Genomic DNA, 23,226 nt, shown 5'->3' with positions numbered 1-23,226 from the left:
AAATTTAAATATGGAAAGGCCCCAAAGTTACGGACCAAGTATGTGAAAGCAGAATAGGATCCTTTATGATCTCTTCTAGAAATTGCTTTTTCCTCCACAGTGAACTTTGATTTACCGTGAAATATCTCTACTTGTTATTGGAAACTAATACAAAAGTTGGTAAACTAATGCTAGCTTATTACAGCTTTGCTTTGAATGCTGTCTTTCCCTCTCCTCCTTACCATGCTGTATCAAAGGATTTATTTACTATACTATTTGAGGCTTCTGATGCTACTTGTTTCTCCACAGCAGAGCTGCCTGGCCAGATACCTCTGGGAATCAAGAGACTTCATCAATTCTTGTTTTTCTCTTCCCCCTCACAGTGTCACCAGTCAGGCCTCTCCTGGCTTTCTGAGAAAATAGAGTCGATCTCTTTCCCAAAGAAGGTGTATTTGCAAGCTCAGCTGATCTCAAGGGAAGGCTGGTGCCACTGGTTTAGCAGCAGGAACAGATAAAGGTGGATGTGACAAGAGGTGAGCATTTGCAGTAGAACTGGTGCATAGTTAAATGAAGGAAACAATACAAATGTGGAACAGTAGTAATTTTTATTAGACCTACAGCACCTTGCACTATTTCATGTATTCAGAAGTGCTATCCACCTGTGTAGGACCTATTAGTAGGTATTTGGATCTATAAGACCCAAGAGTGTTCATGTAACATCTGGATTGTTTTTTTGCCACCAGAAACATCTACTGTTCCCTTCTTTGGTAGTAATAATAAGTGATTATTCTAGATCAGTGACAAAGGGGTGGCATGATGCACACCTTTCTAATGAGGGAAAATGTATTAAGAAGGGAGAGATGAGATGCTTAAAAGCATCCTATTGCCCTGTGCTTAGGGCTGAATGCTGGGTTTGTATTTATTTTTTCAGTGTTTCAAATAATTTTCAAAATGTTTATAGTGATAGGAAGGGATTCACAACACAGTTCACACTTGGGTCTGGAAGGTTTACATTCTGAGTTTCCTCTTTTTCTGGTTCCCCTCCAGATTTCCTTCAATTTATAAGTCATTTGCTAGAATGCGAGGGGGGAAATGTTTTTTTCCAGACTCTGATTTGAATAACAGTGTTTACAGATCTGCGCTGTTAGTAAATATATATATATATTTCTAGGTATTTAAACATTTTGCATAGTTCGTAATCTTAACCACAATGTAAAGCCATAAACATACATTGTTCCAGTGCTGTTTATTACGGTGCCTTTAAAACAGCAGAACATCTAGTTCAGTGTTTTGCTCATTTTAGACAATTTCAAAAAGAATCCTTTTTCATAGGTTGTGTGCTATGGTTTCTTACTATCTAATTGTGAGTCACAAAGCACCCAGAATGGGTTGGTTATATAAGTGGTTTGGCTTTTGTTTCGTTTTGCAAAAATTAAAACAAGAAAATCACAGATGAGCATTGAAATTAGGAATTCTAACAGGTTCAAAAGTCAGAAACTAGAAAGTTGGGATGCATTATCAATTTTTGATCAATTTTGATTACTTTTGAAAAACTTTTTTGTTCTTTTGTAAGTCTTATGCTGTAATCATTACTCCTTGTATTACATGTTGTTGTGGTCTTACTGACTTGGGACGGTTTCCACAAGGCTGGTTGCCTCAAGTGAGAAAGAAATGCTTCCATCATAAAAAGCTAAGCAGATTATTTGCTGCTCATGTAAGCTGATTTATTCAGCTAGTGCAGACCACATGTGGGCAAATGGTTTGACTACCAGCTGGGATAAGAATGGTAGGTTCAAGTTTCTGCTCTGCTCTAGAGTTAATTCTTCATCAAAGTCAGAGGTACCATAACTCTGAAGAGGGATTAGAGATGCAAGTGTTAGATTTGGATACCACAGTTTCTGAAGTCCCCACTTGTTAAAGACATATGTGAATACCTCTTTCTAGTGTTTGGAGGTTGGAAACCTTGAACGTTCCTTAGGAATAAGTATCTGGGACCGAGCGTGTCTACAGAAGTAAACTGAGGGGAACGTACAGGGTATCAACTAGTGGAAAAAATTAGCCTCCTAAGCTCATGTGAATGCCTTCTTTTAGATTCAATGTGGCCTTAAATTAGAGGAATGAGTGGCAGGGCTTGAAAACCTTCCAGAACCATGATGTCCATTTGGGAATTTAAAGAACCTTAATTCATGTGTGCTGCCTCCGTGCCACTTGCTGATTTACCTCATTTTTTCTGAGTGTTCCTATGATGACATGGGCCACACTTAAGTCTCATACTCAATTATCTGACCATAATCCTAAGGTTTAGGTTTCCTTGGCAAACACTGATGGCAACAAATTCAAAACCTGTTCCCCACAACTGTAACTGTTGTCAGTATTTCCCCTCCCTGGCATCATTCCTGCCTGAAGTCTAGTTCTCTCCAGCTATGCTATTCAGCCAGCTGTGCCAAGCTAGGAAGAATTATTTGCATGTCATTGTGTCTGTATGTCTCTGCCACTGACATATTTTGAGCCTCATTCCCTGTCCCACAGAGACATCCCAGCTGTGCTGCATACCTAGGCTGACCTGCAGCAGTAGGTTGCAGAGCTGTTGAACTGCAGTGTGGGGCCTGTTCCTAGGGAAACAATAAAATCACTGAAATGGTCTTTATATTGCCTTTTGCACACCTGGTAACTTTTAACCTAGACATGAAAACAGAAGTTGCTTTCACACACACTCTGGCCAAATCAAGGTCAGTATTCAGCGCTGAAGGAAATAATTTGTAGCATTAACAGAGAATTATTAGGGAGGCCTGTATCACCATAGGAGTATAAGGCTGCCTTCTGTGTGCAACAAGATAACAAGCAGCCATCCAGGGATCTTTAACCTCTAGAGCTGACAACATGAGGATGAAAACAGAAAAGCCTTCCTGTTAGAGCAGAGGGATCAGAGGGCGTCTGTGTAATTATTAGGCATTAAATAAAGTATGCTCCTACGTCTTCAAATGCCAAGGCACATGTATAATTAGCTGATAAACTGCAAATGAATAATTATGCAGCAGCAAAAGCCAGAGGAAGGGAGGGATGCTGTTCACCTTCTTTTTCTTCTTACAGGGAAGACTGCTATGCAAATTGCTTATTTTAGTGAAAAGTTGGTTATTTGATGTTAAATGGTACAATGACTACCTGAATGGAGCGGCAGCATTTCACAGCTGGCCCTAGGATTTGCTGTTTTATGAACCGCTGGTGAGATTTATGTAGCTTAGAAATGGATGGTGGCTATAACTTCAGTCATTTCATGTGGGCTGTGTTTGCACACAGACAGTCTAAGGGATCTGAAACAGAAGCTGCTGCTGAGGTTCCTGGAGGTCACTCTGCCCAGGGAGATGAGCAGCCTGGGGATGTTTGCAAGACTGGAGATCAGGTCCAAATCTGAAGGATGGAGGTTGGGTTTTGTGCTGGTGCAGTTCTGGTGATGTGAGAAATGCTCCAATATGCTGATTTATACCACTTGTGACCTGGCTGTGAGGTACAGATCCTCACTTCAACTACTGTGCTGACCATCAGCTGAGCTGCAGTAACTATGTCTAATGACCAGGTCAAAAGAAAAGTGAAGCAATTAATTTTAATCTCCTTTTATTGCAGTCTAAGCTGTGTGAGATAATCTCATCTTTTTTTTTTTTTTTTTTTTGTGATGTAAAAGTGTTTCCATGGAAATTTACAGTACGTCAGATATATCGTGAATTAGATGTCTGCATGAGCTTCTCCTATCCTTGTAGTTACTGAATCTCTAAAAATAATTTCTCTCTAGACACGTAATGTTTCTAGATTTGGCAAAAGTGGGGATGAAATAAATAGAATCAGACACAAGGAACAGAAATCAGATTTTCTTCCAACTCACTCCCTAATTCAGGAATTTTCAAATCAAAGAATATAGATAGAAAGTTATTGATTGTCCTGAGTACTGCTAAACCTCCACAGGTTTAGTAATGCCTCTGTTTCTGATCTGAAGCATAATTATTGATTTGTGTTCAAAGAGTGGGCTGTTGGATGAAATTACATGTTTGCTTGCATTAGATTACTCAGCCTTTAGATGTCTCCTGCTGCTGAAACAGTTTGGAAAGGGCACTCCATGTTAACAAGAAAAAGTTAGGGTGTAAGCCTTGCTGAAGCCTCTTTCTGTTACCTTCAATGGGCAGCCTTAAATGTTTTTTGAGGAAATCTCTAATTACATATACCATGGCAGCTAACAAGGGTGGGTAGCAATGCTCGTAGCTTCCAAATCAGTTCACCCATTTCTTCCTAAAGCAGCTTTTCTGAATTTTGAAGCTTACAACTGAGTCTCAATATGACACTTCAATAAAGTACATATGTATTTCTAAAGTTCAAACACAAAGAGTTATTCATGACCATAGAATAAAAAAAGATATCTTTTAACATTAGATTAATTTATGCTCTAGAAGAAATCGCACTGACATGCTGGAAGTGACTTTAGAATTTGCCTCTTTAAGTATGTACGTTAAAAATATTTCATTTGCATAAGCTTTTCCTGTTAAATAATCCTACAGCATTTAATAGATGGATGTACTAAGTAGTGAAAAACAAAACATTAAATTACAACCTGAGAAGTGCGAAGTTTCAGAAAAGTTTGCAGATTTTGAAAAAATTAAAAGATTGTTCCAGTGATTGTTTTAAAAAGAAGTAGCTTTGATTTTCCTGTCCCTCTGGTTTGCATAAAACTAGTCCCACCAAAAATACAGGTTTTTTTTCCCTACAAAAATGTTTTGAGAATCTGTTGTATTCAATTTTTTTTTTTTTTTTTTTTTTTGGAAATACACTCAATATGAGCCAATGTAAATCTGATAGTGTTGTATAATATACAGCAGCAGCTGAACAGTGAGTGATTATATCACATGGATTTAACTCTTGGGAAGTAAGGCTATGAAATCATAACTCAAAATTGAAGGAAACCTAGGAGAGCTGAGGTTTGGAGGGTTAAAACCTGTTTGGGGGAGGAAGGCTTATACCCTGCTTTTTTTCAGTCAGTGCACTGCTGTTTTGATAATCAGGATTAATGATCTTGGCTTTTAACTCTCAATCAAAGGGCAATGTGTCCAGCGCAATTCATTTCTCCTGCCAAAAAGTTGTTTTAGAAGCCATTAAATTACATTGAGAATCTCCAGTCTTGCTAGAAGCAGCTACAATTGAAGTTTCTAGACAGGAGTTTCTGGTTGGAGTTGATTAGATAGTTTCCTCATCCTGCTAAGTTTTGAGAAAATTCAAAAACTAAATGCTTTGCAAGCTTTCTGGATCTTTTGGTGACCCTTTTATGCACCAGAGTGACTGGTGTAACCTGTTCTCCCATGCAAATCATTGCAGAGTGTCCAACCAGAGCCCATGAGGCTTTAGATCAAAGGCTTCAGTGTCACCCATATATGATCCACTTGTGAGGACATGTTTTCCATGTCCCTCTTTCTCAGACTCTTTTTGTTGTATGAAGAGTTAGAGAATCCCTTTGCTGATTCTACAGGCCAACAGTTGAAGTATTTACCTGCAACAAAGCTGACAAAGAACCAGATCTGAAACAGACACAGAACAGACCTCAGCAGAGATTTCCCACAGATTTCCCCTCTGGCAGGTTGTGAAGTGTGTTGGGTTGCATGCGCATCCATGTCTAGATGCTCACCAGAAATCCTAGCCTTGTCAAGATAATTTTTTTCTGAAAAGACAAAGCTTTGGAAAAAGACCTACTTCTAAAGAACTTGAAGGATGTGTTTTTTAATGCCCTTAAGAAAAATTAAGATCTATTGGGATTGGTTTAGATAAAAGTGATCGTTACTGAGGGTATAAAAACAGATTTGGGAAGGTCTTCTGCTGGCTGTAACATCTGTAATTCTTCTATTACCTCTCACTTCATACTGTATCCTGGGATGTGAAAATATTGGAATGTTTGGATCTTCTCCTCAGTCATTTTTTTGCTCACTTGTGTTATGGCAAGGTTAGTACTAAGAGGTACATTGCTAGAATATGTTGCATTGAGAAGTTAATGAGCTAACCTCTACAGAAGACATGAATACATGTTACTCACATTACACAGTAGAAGTTATGCCTAAGTTGTAATTTGATTTATTAAGTCTTAGTTTTAGAGTCATCTAAAGAGACATTAAATGCTAATTTTCAGTTACACAAGCGGAGATGAAAGTGCTTATGAATTTAAAGAGCAGCCAGGTTAAATCATTATACTTCTCATGGCAGCTTGATCTTTTCTGTCAGCTGATGCTGTCTTCATAGTAGCTTTGACTATACTGGAAAACCATTATTGATTCACTTCTGAGTCTTTTTGTAGCGAGAAGAGCTTTGTACAGTTCTGAAACATATATGTAGAAAAACGGAAGACTTAATGCTTAAAAAAATTCCCTTCAAAAAGAATCACACAATTTGGTTAATCCTTAAGGATTTACAGGCAAGCATTCTCAGCCTAAAGCTCCAAAGATCGTGGAGTGTATGAAACTTTCTGATGTTACTCATAGCTATGAAAAGTTGGGGAGTTAGAACTGAAGTTGGGACTGTGTTATTCTGTGAAGTCATAAAAACGAAAAACTTTACAGACCTTTTGGGATTTCACTCTGAGATTGTGACACCAAATCATTGCATAAATGAAGTGGCAGGACAACCAGGTGGTTGATGGATCCTGTGACCTGCATCAGGTCAACAGGATTGTTTCTTCTTTGGTGTCATGCAGAAGTGAGAACGAGTGTAAACAATTTTGCTGTTGGTTTTCTGCATGATGCTGGACTAGTCATTTAAGTTTTCCATCTGTAAACTCCTAGTATGTGGAGAATTGAAATTCCCCTTTGTGTCTCAGCTCTTTGGCTAGAAAACAGAGATTTGGGTTCAGATCTTGACCCCATTCACAAATGTTCCATACTGCTTCCTATGTAATTTGCTTGAAGCAAAGAGGTTTCATCTGCTGGTAGATTACCTTTCTCCCTCAAAACAGTGGATAGAAAATTACAACAAAACAAGTTCTGTCAGTTCTGGTCTCTTCAGGATCAAATTTCATTCAGGACAATAGCAAACTTTGCCTTCATCTACAGCGCATCATGTTCTAGCTGAATTGTATCAAGCATTAGGATTGCCTGGGCATTAAAGAGAAGGACAGAGAAGCTTTGATGTTACCAGCATGTACTGATTAACAGATTGACTCTGTCTTTGAAGGAAAGCACTTCAGAGTTTGGGCTAGGGGAAGGCATAAATAATTGTAAGAGGACAATGTTGCTGCTGAACAGATTCAAGAATGCTTGGCAGCCATGGGCACTCTGAAGGGAAGTGCAAACAGCTTACAGAGAAGTGTCAGGGCACTGAGTATTTTACATACAGAGGTGCCAACAGCAGGACTCCAGAAGTTGATGTGGGCAGTGTCTTCTTTTGCAGGTAATGCTCTACAGGTTTTCATAGATCTGCTAATACTTAAATAATCAGTGAGAGCAGGGCTGGGACTCTAAACATCCAGCCTCCGATAGACCCAAGATTATGAAGGATGAGAGGAAGCGAAGGTTTCATCTTGGTCTTATATCACCTCAGCTTTGTGCCACAACTAGCTCCCTCGTTTTCCATTCTCTATCTTGTTGTTTTGGTCATACACCACTTCACAGGCTTCAGGTATCTTCAATCTTCTTTTCAAATTGGAAAAAAAATCCCATATTATTATTTTGTTCCTCATTCCCTTTTCTCTCTAGCTGTGGTGGATGCACTTAACCCCCACCAGCCAAAACAGTAGCAGTTTGGTCCGTGCTCCAGAGGAGCTATAGGGACAGTCAGGCAAGCCTTAGTTTAGGCAAGCCTATGGTTGCTGTATTTTACCTTAAAACTGCTTTTTCTTTCAACCCCAGCATGGAGATCTTAGAGCTGGCAGTAAGCAGAAGATCACAGGTAAGGATGAAAGTCCTTGCAAGGCTGAAATGGCTTCTTGTCCGTCCACACTAGGATGTCTTTAAAAATTAGGCCACAGGAGGGAAGCAGGGGGAGCTCTCCAACACATTTGATTAATCTAAGCCAGTGCCATGCTTAGGGAATATGAATCTCTGCAAATGGTTCTACTGAGGACTGAGAAACTAGTTGCGGATTACCTAATGCACTCACACATGCACTCTGCTGTTTGCTAACACAGCAGTTCACAGGAATGGCCTTTCACTGCTTGTCCTCCAGAGAGGCACAAACAGGTCAGAAAAATAGTGCTCCAAGAGCTACTCAACAGAGGTCCAAAGCTCCAGCTGCTGGAGGAGATTGCTCATCTTTGTGTTGCAGCAGGGTGAGTTTTGCATTACAAGGAAAGCTCTGGGAAAGAGTGAGTCTCAGTGGCTTCAAAAGCTGTGCTTCCACGGAGCTCCTTATGGTGTTTTCAAAGCAAGTTGTCTTAGGCTATTTCATGGGTGCTCATCAGCCAGATAAAGGTTCTGGAGAAAAATTTCTGCCTAAATTGCTGTCTTTGTTAATCCTTTGGCTGCAAAAGTCATGTAAAAATCTTCTTGGAAGGTTTTTCTGGAGACAAAGGAGGCTTTAAAATCTCCAAGAAAATGTAGAAATTCATAAGTGAAAATACGACCAAACATTTCAGATAGCCCGTGTGATTGGACCCTGTAAGTACACTTTCTAACAAGCCTCTGTTATGGCAACAATTAATCATGTACGTCATTAATTTCTGAGGCTGCCTCTGGAGCTTGGTGGGAACCGGTCTGGTGGTTGAATCCCTTCGGAGAGACAGCAGTGACTTGTTTACTGTCCACAGGCTTTTGACCTCTACTAATGGTCAGACAGCAGGGAGTTAAGAGCAGAATGGCAAGGGGGGTGCAGAGGAAAGGTCTTTCACCCTGTGTTCCTGAGGTTGTCTTAATTAGAGCATAAAGGGCAAGCAGGTTTTTCCTCTTATGCACATTGAAAACAATTGTTTGTATGTGTCAAAAACATTTAATTCCCTTCATGGCCTTCTCTGTGTATTGATTTACTCAATTAGTGGTGCATGACATGTTTCTCTCTTTAACAAAACAGGGTGGGATTTTTGACATTTAAAGGGTTGGACAAATCACATGAAAACACAGATACTAAGATGGTATTTTGTATACAGATCCCTAGATCTTTTTTCACCAAATACTTACGGCTTCTACAACCCAACCCACCCTTCCCATCTTTGCAATATATTTATGGTGAGGGAAATGTACTTTGTTTCCTGTAATTGATGAGGCTCTTATAATGCCACTAGCTACAAGGAAAATAATGAATTATATAGAGAATAAAAAAAGTTTGTTTTTTTTTTTCTGAAGTGTTGATATCAAATGAAGTGAAACAGAGCTTCTAATGTCCTGTTTCTTTTTATTTTTTTAAATAATGATCTCTCCCCCTTGAACATGCAGTTTATTTTTGGTTACCTTCAAAGCTCTGTTTCCTTTGTTCCTGGTAATGGGAGGATGTGCCCCTGAAATGTTGTCTGTATGGAACAAGGCTGTGGTTTGAACTGAACATTTTAAGAAGGATAATCAAACATTTGTGCTGCTGTGTTTTTCCCACTCTGCCAACTGTGAGCCAGAGACACAGCTTGATCAGAGCACCAGGGCTGAGGTCTGGCTTGCTGACTTACTGATTGCACCGCTGTATTGACACTATCACTTTGTTTCTGTTTTCTCTTGTAATGTTGGGCTGCGATTTGCTGTTTTTTTTCAGATTCCAGAGGAGCTTTCTGGTCTCCTCTGTTTCATTTTCATTGCCCAGAGCTTATTGTTTGATAGGATTGATATGGTTTCAAGCTGGAATGGGCAAAACATTTAAAGAAGCTGTAACAAATATTGGTAACTTGCTTTTCCCTTTTTTCTCTGTTTCCTTGCTATATAGGTTGTTCACTTGGAAGCTTGTATTAGTGGAGGAATGGAGCTTGGACGTTTCTGCCCTGAAATGGTAGACTCTCTATTAGACCGAAGCAGAACATAATACATCTCTTAGCAATATGAGGGCTGTGGTATTTGTGGCTGTAGGAAACCATACTGACACTTGTTAGCTTGGCATAACTCAATAGGGCTGGCCTTATGTAGTTTAATATATGTGACTTGCTAAGCAAAATTTTGCCTCAAGGTTAAAGTGCCAAATTCCAGTGGAATTTAAGTATCTATTCATGATCATCTTTGGAAGTCTCAGCCTCAGTGACCTGCTGGGTAGCTTCCATTTATTGTACATTGTTTTACCTGCCCTTCTACTGTCTTCTTTTTTTTTAATAAATTAGGCTGATGCTCATCAGAAATGGAATATTCAGTTTCCTGACAGAGGTGTTCTGATCAGGGATGTAATTTTTTTTCCTTGAAAGACAGGAAAAAATGCATTTTTAAATTTAGTAAGCCTTTTTTAAACACTGTGCAAAAATACAGGTGTTGGATGAACTTAGTCCTACTTGAGTCCTGTAGGTCTCATGCAATGTTGGCTTTTTTCAGGTTGGTCTACACCTAGACCACTAGTTCCTGATTTGCTCAGTGTTTAGTCAGTATTTGAGGTATTAAAGATTGTCTAGGTTAGATGAAGAAAATCCTGGTGGGACCTGCTGGGACCACTTTCCTGATATGATTGTATTAATCCACAGTGGGTAGATGCAAGCCTTTCTTTCACTTGGTAGTTTGTCCTGAAGATCCCTCTTTCTTTTGGGATACATACTCACTTGTAGAACCTCCCATGTGTGGATATACAGTTAGTTTAGTTTCTGAGTCATGACTTCTGTGTCTTTCACTAAACAAATGAATGTTTTGTGGCTCCCTCATTCCACCCAAATAGAAGAAAGCTACCAAATCAGTCTCCTTGAAAGTGATGTGAGCACCTGTAGATCAAAACAAGATAACAGTGGGACAGAGGATCTCAAATATAATCATATTTGGACCTCGGCATATAGAAAATAAATGTATTTCTGAGGCTTTTTTTAGGCAGCATATAAAAATATTTTTGTCTTCCTGCTCAGAGTACACTTTTTCTCATCCATTTTTATTGTGCCCCTGATTTTTGTCACAATGTGCTGCATAATATATGGTCCCCAGTGGAACACAGGACAGATTTCTGTTGTCAGTGGACCTGTGAAGGAGCCCCAAGACTAAATTATACAGTTAGAGCTGACTGCTGATTGATTTCTGACAGCTTGCTCAGGAAAGGAATGAATTTATCAAGGTCTGTTAAACTCTTCATCTCTACCTTCCTTCTCTGTTCTTTGAAAGGGTGATCCCCTTATGACTACTGAAAGACAGTGCTGTGGAACACAGGTGTTCAGTGTATGAGGCAGATACTTGCCCCAGCTGTCCACCTGATAGCAGCAGAGCTGCTTGGCTTTCTTTCCCTTGTTCTGCACAACCTGTATCTCAAGGGAATTCCCTTGTGAATTTGAATCCCAGTGGCTATCACTTTAAAAGCAGAAGGGCTGGAATCCTGTACTTGCTGGGGTACCTGCAGCAGGACTCTGGTCTGTGTGTGGGATTAAGTGATTTCAGGCATCTTACAAGGTCCATATTCTGAAGTGCTGTAACTTTCTAAGAGTCACTGGGTCTACCTCATTTATAACATGAGGATCCAGTTCACTCTGTCATCTGAGGATATTTCTAGTCTGGTGAATGTTCAGAACATGGCAAATTCATACAGAAACCCATGAACTGCTTCAACAGAGCAAGTTATGTTCTAAAAACAAAACTATTCCCTCTTTAGCCAGCAGACCTGATATAACACAATGACCCTGATGCTCTTGGGAAGCTTCACTCAATCTTCTGCTAAAGGCAACTATTCATCCACGCTGCAGCATAATTGCCCTATTTCAAGGCTAGAGCCACCTTCCCTTGGGACAGGTTTCACCTTTGCTCAGCTGAGCATGTGTAGGAGTGATCCACAGGAGCACATGGAAAGCAATTTAAAACAGCAAATTCCCCGCTGCTTTCAGAATCTGTTAAATTGTGTAGTTCTGGAGTAAAGAGAGGGTACAATGCAAGAAATTCTCCCATTCTGAATAGGTTTTCTGTTGTTGTGGGCTGACATAGCTATTTTACTCCAATGCTAAAATCCTCCAGTATAAATTTTTCAACAAGGATTTACTTTTTGCTTAACAGTAGTGATAAAAAAAGACCAAACATGATAAAAGTGGAAATTTTGATGAATATGCTGTCTGTTTGTAGTATGGTATTTCCTCTAGCTCAATAGATCTGTGATAAAGTGTAGATACAGAGGACTAATATTTTTCCCATTTGTTTGGCACTGATTTATGAAAAGGCTACATCCAGCTTTATGTTTTGTATGGAATGACAGAAATAGGTCATGAGACTGAGTGAAGTTAATAGCTGATAAAGGGTACTGGTCAAATTTCTGCATGTCTCCGCCTCAGCAAGAGACTTTTAATTCAGGCAATAAACAATCCCCTTTGATTCTTCTTTGTCTGCAGTGGGCTGTGTTGATGCTTGACCTACAGAATCACACAGCTTGTGCTATAGAAATGAAGGTCTTTGTGGAGCCTGCCGGTAAGGTCCAGTGGAAATGGTCCTCTGATACCATTATGGTGATCTCTTTCCATCACTTCAGAGTGGTTAAAAGTTTCTGCAGGTTGAAATTTCAGCATCCTTCAGCTCAGGGTTTTTTGTGCAACTGATGAGGTTCTGCTTGCTCTTAGTCCTTCATAATATTAAGTAAAATACACCTGGGCAAAAGACTCTTCAGTTGAAAAATCTGTGTTCCCAGGTCTCTCTTTTGCTACTTACTGCATGTGCAGCAAAGCCACAGAGTTGGTTTTATGCATGGCCCGGTGCATTTAATTAATTTGACTTTCTGGGAATCTTTGAGTATTTTTACCAGTGTGAATGAATGCTCTGTCTCTAAAATGTGTAACTGTTTCTGTTGTGCTTAGGAGAAACACCCCAAATTGTTTGAAAACCATCATTCATGGAGGACAAGTTTTGGACTGGTTCATGTTGTTCATCTGTGATCAGTGGACAGACAGCACTTTTCAAGCGAGCACACTCTGTGCTGCTTTTAGAAGGCTGTGGAAATCATCTGCTGGATTTTTTTGTTTGATCTATTTTACATAACATTCACAGGCAATTTAACAGATAATAAACCAATAAAGTTCTGTGCAAATAAAATACCATAAATTCCTCCCTACTTTAATAGAAGAGAGAACTATCTTTTATTTTTTATTTTTAATTTTATGTTCTGCTAGCTGTTAATACTTACTACAGATGTGTCTCTACTCTAAAACTGGAAAGATATTTTCTTTTGATTATTTTTAGTCACACTAAGTTCATAAACAATTTGTTTTAATTAAATGTTTATTAAAATATTCCTCTCCAGCAGACCAGCAAGACCTTATCCAGAGGTGTGTGTAGCCAGCTGTAACACACAATGTTTATGTTCACAATAGGCTTGTACTGTTTGTGGCTCAGCTATGGTTTTCTAGTGGTTAAAGCACACAGCAAAGATACCAGATAAAATCTGACTTCTGTTCCCTAATCTATTGCTGGTCTTCTGTCTAGGCCATAATTTTCCCCATCTTCATTTCAGAGACATTCATATTAATTAACCCATTATAAAGAAAGCATTAGCTGAGAACTAAGGATTAGTATAATATATTGCATATGGAGCATTAACAGATACTGTGTGATCTTAATGAATTTTATGTTTTTCTCTCTGTATTCCTTCTAGTTTCAATCATTCATATATTCAAGACATCAGCATCTTGCAATATGGCAAAAGCATTAGCTTCGAAAATTCCCAGCTGCCAGTCAGTGGAAACAGGCACAATACCTAAATTAAGCCCTACAATAGCTTCTCATCCACCATTTTTTTTGATTTTTAGACACTAGAGCAGAACTCCAACAATTTCTCTGATGCCAGAGGAGACAGTATGAACAGGAGCCCTTGTGACCTGCTTACAAGAAGCCCATGTTTAAGTACAGAGGCAAAACCTGTTCTTTCAAGTCCTTGACTGATGGGCTAATAACCAGGAACTTGCACGTGCTTGTGTCAACAACTAGTTTTGGTTTCTATTTTCCATCTTACCAGTAGGAAAAAGGGAGGTTCACAAAGGAGGAGCAATTGCCTCAAAACACTTGTGATGTCAATAGCAGAGCTGGCACCATCTGCCAGCCCCAGAGAGCTTTTGATGTGAGATGTTGCCTTGCTGCTTTTAAACATGTCCAATTAAAACTGCTCTGAGCTTAGTGCACCTTCCTCTTTTGTCTCCATTATGTGCAGCTTTCCACTGTGACTACTATACAAATTGTCAGCCTGACCTCTCCCAGAAGCTGCTCTATTTGGAGGATAATGTTTTCAAAAATCCAGCCTGTAAATTCGTACCTGCAAAGCTTTTGGAAACAACAGTGGAGTGATACCTGCCCACCTGTCTTCCAGACTTACAAACCAGGCAGCTTGTTGTGAGAAGCTCACAAGTGGTTGTGTCTGTGCGCATCCCTCTGCATACCCAAACCCCAGGCTGAAGCTGCACCTTTGAAATCACTCTCACAGAAGGTGTCTTAATTTTTAAGAGGTTGTGCTAGGAGCAGCAGAAGGACTGAAGGCTGCTTTCCAGGGTGGCTGTGACTCTTTCTTTCTGTCTTTTCCATCCATATGACTGAGGCCAGGGAGAGGAAGGGCTGAATTTTCTGATGTCTAACAGAAAACACTTCCTAGGAGGACACGCTGATCTGGGGATTTCTTCTCCATCCTGTCACTTGTCCTCGAATTCTTTTAAGGGTGTTTGTATCCCTGAAGCTTCCACTGGTTCATGAAACAGGTTTGAAAATTACCAATAGCAATAGGGTTGATGTGAGGAGCAGCTGGCCAAGTACTTCTTAAGGGATTTACAAATTGTAATGAGCATGTCAAAGGGCATATAGGTGAGTGAGTGAGTTAATACCACTAACCGGTGCTGCCTGGAGTAAGATCTGTATGCAGAGATTGCTTTCAAACCCAGGGAATTTTCTTTTTCAGCTATATTGGTATTGGACGATGCACTTAGAGGGGAGATACGGGTTTAGTGTAGCTGCCTTTGCTTGATTATTTGCTTGCTATAGAGATGTTACAATAAATTAAAATGAATTCCTGATAGCTGGGATGACATGAAAATCAACCCTGGCTCTTGTCCCGGGAGGTATATGTGGGAGCAGGTTTGCCTGGATGCTTTTACTGCTTTACTTTGAATTAAGCACTAGAATTCAGTTCATTTTGCTAAAAGCAGAATACATTGCAGTATTACATTACACTGCTTTAAGCTGAGAGATAACAAATGGGCTAACTCTCAACAATGATTAGTTGGGAGATCCCTCCTCTGCCAGAGCAGTCTTCTACTGTGTTGCTCTGGCTGTCTTGCTCCAGAGGGGTCCTTGTTGGACTGTTTGACTCCTCTACCATTGGAGTAATGCACTAGGCAGAGCTGAGTTTGCTTTTGTGAGTAGTATTGCTGGAAACTGTGGGAAGCCAGAAGGCAGGAAGGACTTGGTGGAAATACATTTGCACATGACTAGACCTTCCCCTTAAAGGCAGGGTTGTGGTTACGGTCCAAGTAGTTGCTCAGTTAATTCAACTAAGGCACTATGTAGACGATGGGAGCACTGGTTTCAGTGGTATTTATAGTCTTCTCCCAATGTTCAATAGATGCAACGAAAGTGAGGCCCAAACTCCACTGCTAATGTATGAAGAGGTGCTTGTGCATGTGTTTTAAAAAGAGTTGTTAAAAAAAAAAAAAAGGAAAGATAAAGGTCAAAGTTTTGTTCTTGGGGATCTCATATAGGACAGAAAGGGACTTCTCACTTGTCTTATTTTGAGAACTGTTTTTCCAAACTCTTCTCCGCATGCTTTTCTGTTCCCTACTCACTTTATGGGTGAATGGAATGAGCTTGTGTTAAGTAGTCGTTTTTTTAATATTTTCCTTCTCATTTGTGTTGTTTTGATGAGAACTCTCTCTCTATCCATTTCAATTGTTCATCATTGCTTTATAGTGATGCAACTGTTAATCTGGTGTTTAACCAGGGGAGCTGATTTATCATTCCCCCCCGTATCTTTATGTTGGCAGGATAAGCAACTGGGTTTGTGTTTTCCAGTTGCTCCAAATTTCCTACAGCAGGCTTCTCCCTCAGCCAGTTTTTGCTGTATTATTACCTCTGTAACTTTTGTATTGTTTTATTAAACTTTGTGTTTAATGGTGATTCTTTTATTAGCAGCACTGAGAATAGGGCTGCTTTGTCCTAGGTTAGGGACAGCGTTTATTAAAAGAAAAAAAAATTAAAAATCGTCCAAAGCAGAAGAAAAGCAACACGTTCACACTGAAGGGGCAGAGACAGTTGGCTAACTAGTTTTGCTTGGCACATGGAGTCCTTCTGCCTGCCACCAGTCTGTGCTCTGCCTAGAAATAACAATCTCACTCCCATGTCGCACTCTGATTTGGCTCTGGGGCTCTGTTTGGTAAGATACTGCTGGAATATTTGACATCACTCTTGAGCCTGGGACATAACACTCCTAAATGAAATGGCTCTTATTCCCAGCTCTTGCTGGGTTTGGTCTTTGCTGCCAAGCTATATGCCTGTATTCTGCAACTCAACACTAAGATCTGCTAATATAGAACTTCCTGTTTATTGTCCTTCATATAACTATCTTCTGAAGTGTTTTTCTTCAGTGCATCTCCTAAATGGTGTGCCATAAAAGATTAGGAGGACAAGTTTTAATCACTTCCTGACTTAAAAGTAAAAGGTGATACTCTCAGTGATGAACAATCCTGACTCTATTAAATTGGTCCTATTTTATGTCTCACTGTGTACCAAATGGATAGTAAGCACCACTTCTTGATGGCTAAAGCTGAAAGTTTTATTATCATACCCTAGAGACTTGCTACTCTTCAGTTTCTGTTAAGAAATATGTGGTCATAGTGTGCCAATTGCATGTTGCTTCTGGTGCTTTCAGAACAGAGGATTTTAGGAGGTATCTCAGGAGCTGTGTGTGTCCAGCCAGAGGAAGCAGGAGCTGCTGTAGCACTGGGGTTTGCTGAAGTTGGGCACAACACGTAAATAGATAAATGGTGAAAACTTGCCATGGGGGAAAAAGCTGCCAAGCATCCTGCAGCCTAGCAAAGAGGTGAGCCTATAGACTATACCTGTGCAAGAGCTCATCAATAATATGGTGTTCTGGTAGAATGCTCCTAGAGTGAAGGTGGCTGTGTAGGCGATAGTGCGCTTGTGCACAGAGTAAAGCAGAATCCCAGAAATGCCCTCTTTGTTCAGTAACATATGATTTGCTCTACAGGTTTTTATTGTTACTATGAAGTCACTCCATGGGACTGGAAAACCACCTCCTCAGCTGCAGACATTGCAGCACTCAGATTCGCTAGGCAGGTCAGAGCAACAATATGGCATTAAAGAAATCAATGCAACCTTGACAAGCACATGGCCTGGTCAGTTAATATTGATTCACTACTGATATGCTGTTGCATAATCCTCTCCTATTTGGATCTGATGGTTTCTAGACATGATTAATTTCAGTGTTTGCAAGGAAGCACATAACGAAGAGAGAAAGAATATAAATTATTTTGTGAAAGTTACTTATTGAAAGCAAAAATGTTTGCAGCACCAGAGGGGAATTCTGTAGCAAACTGGCAGACTTCTGTATCCTTTCACCATACTGTGGATCTTAATGCTAACTTAGGAACATGTGGGTGAATGGTCATCAAATCCAGTTCCTTCTAGTCATGGCAAACATGTCATAGCTATCTGCTCTTCAAGGATGATGGAAGAACCATTCTTCATTCTCACCACATCTCCACAGAGACTCAAGTTCACTGTCACACGTGCTTGGTAATAAGTACCCAATTTTTTGAATGGCGAAGTACCAGAGAACACAGGAGCCCTCAAGGGCTTTGCTGAAATTCTACATCCCTGCAAAAGCCGGAAATTGAAAACGCTCAAAGGATTTCAGGATGAGGACAATCTCTTATTTAGTGGGGATCCTTTCTGGCAGGGGGCTGAGGAAAGAGTGGAAAATGCAAGGGCTGAAGACTGTAAATCTCAAAGGCTTCTTCTCTGTTTACTTCAGCAGATTCTATAAAGTTTCTACCTGTTTCAAACATTGTGCAGGACTTGGCCTGTCTTAGCAGTTCTTCTCTTGCTTTGTTGCCTTCTACAGTTTGAGGAACATACCAATTGATCTGTTTTCCAGAGTATATTTTTCATTCTCAAACTACCTGTCAATTTCTTAGTTTTAGATTGTGTTTTTGAGGAAACTCCTAATTCAGACTTGTGTAGCTATTCATCAAGTCAAGGACGTGGATGCAAAATCTATATAGAAAATGGCTTAATGTCTGCCAGCTGGCTCCTTCCTTTCAGGCACCTCATTAGGACTCCGGTTCTCATACAGACACAGTCTGCACCTCTGAATTGCTCAGATTTGTGTGGGGTCATGTTGGGAATTCTGTGAAGCTGGAAAACAGATAGTAAGGGAATATAAAATGGAAATATGTTTGTAATTGTGCGTTTCCAGTGTAACCAGAATCTCAAAAGTGATCACATGCATTCAGTGCAGAATTCATCTGTGTCTTTAACAGTTGAAAGAGCCATTGCTTTCTCAGTTCAAGCCCAAGCCAGGGCATTCTTCAGCTGTATGAAAACTCTTCAAAGCAAATAGGAATGGAAACATTACATCTTACCTTAAAAAATTCATTTGAAATGAGTTTCTATTTGTAAAATATTTAAACATTTGCCTGCAGTCACAGGAATACAAGCAAAATTGTGCTACTGCATGAAAATCTTATGAACTAGCACAGAAATGGAGGTCTAGATGCAACTGCAGTTTGGTAGATGACTCATGTAAGTAACTGTAAATTATTTTCCAGAAGAATTACTTACTGACAAACACACTTTATTTTCTAATAATTACATAATGGTCACATAGGAAAGAAACACATATTTCTATACACACACACACACACACATATAATGTTATCACATGAAATATTCCACAGCAGGTTTTGAACCTGCCACAAATCTGACCAGACCTCTGCATTCACTGAACCTCTCTTTGCCTTTCCATTCTCCTCAGTTGATCTCTTCACCCTTCCATCCAACCTGCCCCTTTGACCAGGACTGTGGTCTGGGTACTTTTGCGATGTGTAAAATGTAATGATGCTTTTTGTTCAGGAATTTATTCTCTACGTACTGTCTGCTTGAACCCCTTTGCAAAAGTTTATTTTTGACCTTTTTTTTTTTTTAATTACAAAAAAAATCAGTGAGTGGAGTGTGTTCAGGGAGTATGCTGAATGAGTAGTGTGGCTGAGGAAGACAGTTATAGATGATTCTTTGTGGCCAGTCCTGTTCGGATCCCACTGACCTGGGCCACATTACCACAGCCCCCTGAAGGGCACCTCTGCAGCTGCCACTGCCTCCCTTAGCCTCTGGTAGTTTGGGGTGCCCCAAGGTGTGTTTGAGGTGGCCGTGGTGGTGGGTGTGCAGCTGTGGTTCTCGGGGAAGGCTAAGCAGGGCTCAGTCTGTCCCACCAAGGTGTGTGTGCATTTGCAGCTGAGAGTCGAGGATGCCGTGGAGCTCAATGGGGTGAGGAGCAGCGCAGAGCTGGGTGTATTAACATATTGATGTTGTTCTACAGCCCAAAGAAGTGGAACTGTGATGTGCTAAAGCTACTTATCTGTTGCTTATGACTACTGCACTACTTCTGTGTAATCAGCCAGAAAACTATCTTAGGAAGCCCTATTTTGCTTCTCTTGATGTTGAAAAGAAAAATCTCTTTTACAGCAGTGATACAGAAACAGAAAGGAGCAGGCGCTGGGGAAAAAATAATTTAAAATTTATCTTGAAGTGGGAGGATGGGTGCAGAAGGGGCTATAGAATAAACTTACCAGGTTTGATTTGGTATGTGACACAGAAAGGGCCGTAGACACTGAAGACTAACTCCTGAGGACTGGGGATGACATTACATAGAGTTTTGGAATGTAGTGAATCTGGGTCCTCCAGCAGATGCTGCTGAGAATCTGGTGATTCTTCAGTAATCGTCCGTATAAAGGTGCCCCGGGCTTAATGTTATCTTCTCCCAACACTTGCAGGGATGCTGTGTGTGTTGTGGCTGGTGAACTCAACAAAGGACATTTTGACCTTCAGCTGCTTCAACCCCAGACAGAAGGCTTTGGAAAGGAGGCAGCACTGGATACAGCTGTTGGGGGTGAGTATGCAGTTGCCCGATACTTGTCTCCTAGCAGTTAGGTCCCTCTGGAGCAGCTCACTTATCTTGGTGTTGTATGACAGCAATGGGGCTCCTGGAAGAACAGCTCTTCTGAAATACACAGGTCAGCAGCCAGGCTGTGTGGGTAATGCTGCACTCACCCTTGCATGGCTCCAGGACCACTTCACTTTCTCAGGACCTGCAGCACACTGCTGCAGATCTATATTGTGCTGGCACTGCCATTTCTAGCTGGGAAGAGAGAATAGGAAGGAGGCCTGGTGAACAGTACCAGATCTGTAACCCTTAGCTCTGGTCTTTGTAAGCAACAGTCTGCAACTTTGGAATAAAATTCCTGTGTTCTAGGTCCATCCCCACAATCCATACTCCCATTAAAAGGGCATTATGAGGACTGCATTAAAAAGGGATGATTAGTGAGGATGTATTGCAGTCCCATTGCCTGCAGCCAATGCCATTCTTCTTGGCATTCTCCAGGCTTCTATTCCTTCCTTGACCAGGAGGCAGTATCTATGCACCTATAACATCCGCAGCTGCATCATGGCAACAAAACTGCTACTGTTGTCAATAATTGCGAGTTATCAAGCTTACAGGCTTGAGTTGGGTCCGCTGGTTTGACTGGGATGGTAGAAGGCTGGGAACTCACCATGTCCATCTCCTGTTGTGCAATCTTCCATGCAGTCTACTGGCTTGCTGCTGATTCTGCTGACCCACTTCCATGAGACTTGCACATGGGCAGTTACCCAGGACTGTAACTCTGGCTTTAAAGAAGCTGTCTGCTGGCATGGTTGCTCCTTTGTTGCTTACCACCACACTCTGTCTTCAGTGGTGCCAGATGCACTGATGCATGCAGAATTAATTGGCTGTTTTTAACCACATTACGGCAGCTCACACAGCATGCTGGATTCACAATTACACTGTGGCCTGTTACAAGCTTGAGAGAGGCATTAACTTTTCTGCAGATCTCTTTTTACTGCCTGAGCGTTGTGCCCTTGTCTGATCTACCTACTCCTGGGAGCAAGGGGCAGTTCCACCTGTATTTCCAGCTGTCTGTATTGACTCATAGTTAATATTTCTCAAGGCTTTTTAAATACAAGTAAAATGTGACTCCTGGGCTTTCTGGGAATACAGGTCTGATTTTTGAGGTTTTATCTTTGTCATTGATCCCTTTCCAGTTACTTCAGCCAAAGGTGGGGAAGTATGAATGATGGAGCAGCTCTTTTTTGTAACTAGGCTGTATGAAAGGGTCAGCTGTTAAGCTGGAATTTTTACAGAAGCCCCAGAAATAGGTTCTCTCTTCTTTTGTGCAGCCAAGACAATTACTCCAGGGAGAATGCTCTTCAGTGCAGTGAATTCACCTTTTTGCTCTTAGACATTTTATTCCCCACCCCCCACTGAGGGTGATCTGGACAAAGACTACATAAGGGATGTATCTGGTGAGGTCAAACCCATTGCAGATATTTAGTATGGCCTCTACAGTAAGAACTGCTCAATTCAAGTTGCAAGAAAGTAGTGATAAACCATTCCTGTACAGAGTTTACTTTAAAAGCATTTGAAATAGATACTGAGTTGACTTGAAGTAGAGCATAGAAGAGAAGAATAGCTGATGTTTAGTTTCATCTGATAAAGGTCTTCAGGTCATCATGACATAGTAAATGGGCTCATAATGAAGTTGTGGACACTAACAGAAGAGAGAAAACCTCCTGTCCTTAGTTGTTAGTGATGGTCTAGCATTGCTTGCAGTTACTGTTTCTTTTTAGATAGTTGTAATGTGGACTGATAGAATGTCCAGTAACTTGGTGGAGCAGCTGGTGGTAGGAAATACATCTTTCATGGTGCAAGCTGAAGAGGAAATGAAAGTTTTTCTAGATGTTTTCGGGAAATATTATTTCCAGGATATCATTATGCTATGATGAACTATTATTCTTCTTCCATAATTCCTAATTCAGAGAGTAGACATGCAAATAAAGGTGCAAGAAGGTTGCATTCAGTGGTATGTTCCAGGTTTGTTTCTTTGGTTAACCAGGTACCACACTGTCTGGACAATATTTTGCATAAAACTATCATGTCAAATCTAGGAAATACAGCTACCACACTTTCGAGCATTGAAGAGCAAGGATTAGGGGATTACGAAGTAGTTCTGACATCCTGCTGAGGTCCACCTTCATAAGAAAATCTGTCCCTGAGAGGGAAGAATCAAGATATATTATTTTTCTGTTTGTTTGTTTTTGTTGTTTTTCTGTTTTTGTGTGGGGTGGAAGTGTGTGTTTGTTTACTTTAGCAGAACAGATGCCTCTACATTTTCTTACTAATAAAGAAGGCCTTATAACCAACTGAGAAGTGCAGCTGTGGAGTAGAGGATGGTCCTTGAACCCAGTGACAAGTCTTTGGGCAGCTGACAAGTGTTTTTCAGAGGTGCATGAAATCATGTCAATGTGTGCTTGTTATTACCTGCTCCCTGTGTAGCACAAACAGAACACATTCCAACCAAAGCTCCAGGTGCAATGTGGATACATGTTAAATTTAGTTATGATGTGGCTCTAAATCAAGTGAGTTTCCTGCAGTTCATAGCTACTTGGACTGCCCCGTATTTTTGGTCTTGAAGCACAGACTGCTACTGCCTGAGCAGAAAGTATAATTCTGCTTCTCAAGGCAAGATTCACCACCCTCTGTCTTTGGCCTGCAGCAAACGGACACATACTAGCAGTGGAAGCCCTTTAGAAAAAGAGCCTTCTGGAAAGCCAAGGCAAGCGACAGTGAATTTAATGCTTTTTCCCCATGGTGTGAGGGTGCAATGTGAATGCAGAACATACCTAAACAAGGAAGGTGGGAGAGTAGAATAACATCATGAGGATCTGAATGCCATATACTTGTCTCCAAGTGTTCATTCCTAAGGAAATGGAATCAAGTCTGCTTTTGGCTACATGTCTTGAAACAACTCTCACAGGTCTAGGTTTGCTGGAGTATAGATTTAATGCTTCCTCACTGAACTTTTCTCCCAATTGACTGATGACATAATTGACAGGCTCTTAAGAAGAAGGAGCTAAT

General features: G+C 40.5%; 1 protein-coding gene across 1 annotated transcript in view; it reads left to right on the top strand.

Moving 5' to 3' along the window:
- Window positions 1-23,226, top strand: part of SORCS3 (sortilin related VPS10 domain containing receptor 3) — a 352,535-nt gene that overhangs the window by 8,118 nt on the left and 321,191 nt on the right. The window contains exon 2 of the mRNA XM_065067081.1: window positions 20,048-20,163. Coding sequence (XP_064923153.1) covers window positions 20,050-20,163 — 114 coding nt within the window. The 5' untranslated portion in view covers window positions 20,048-20,049. The remainder of the gene's footprint in view (window positions 1-20,047; window positions 20,164-23,226) is intronic.

The sequence above is a fragment of the Columba livia genome, chromosome 6 (assembly GCF_036013475.1).
Source record: "Columba livia isolate bColLiv1 breed racing homer chromosome 6, bColLiv1.pat.W.v2, whole genome shotgun sequence".
NCBI lineage: Eukaryota > Metazoa > Chordata > Aves > Columbiformes > Columbidae > Columba > Columba livia.
This window is presented reverse-complemented; position numbering and strand designations above follow the sequence as displayed.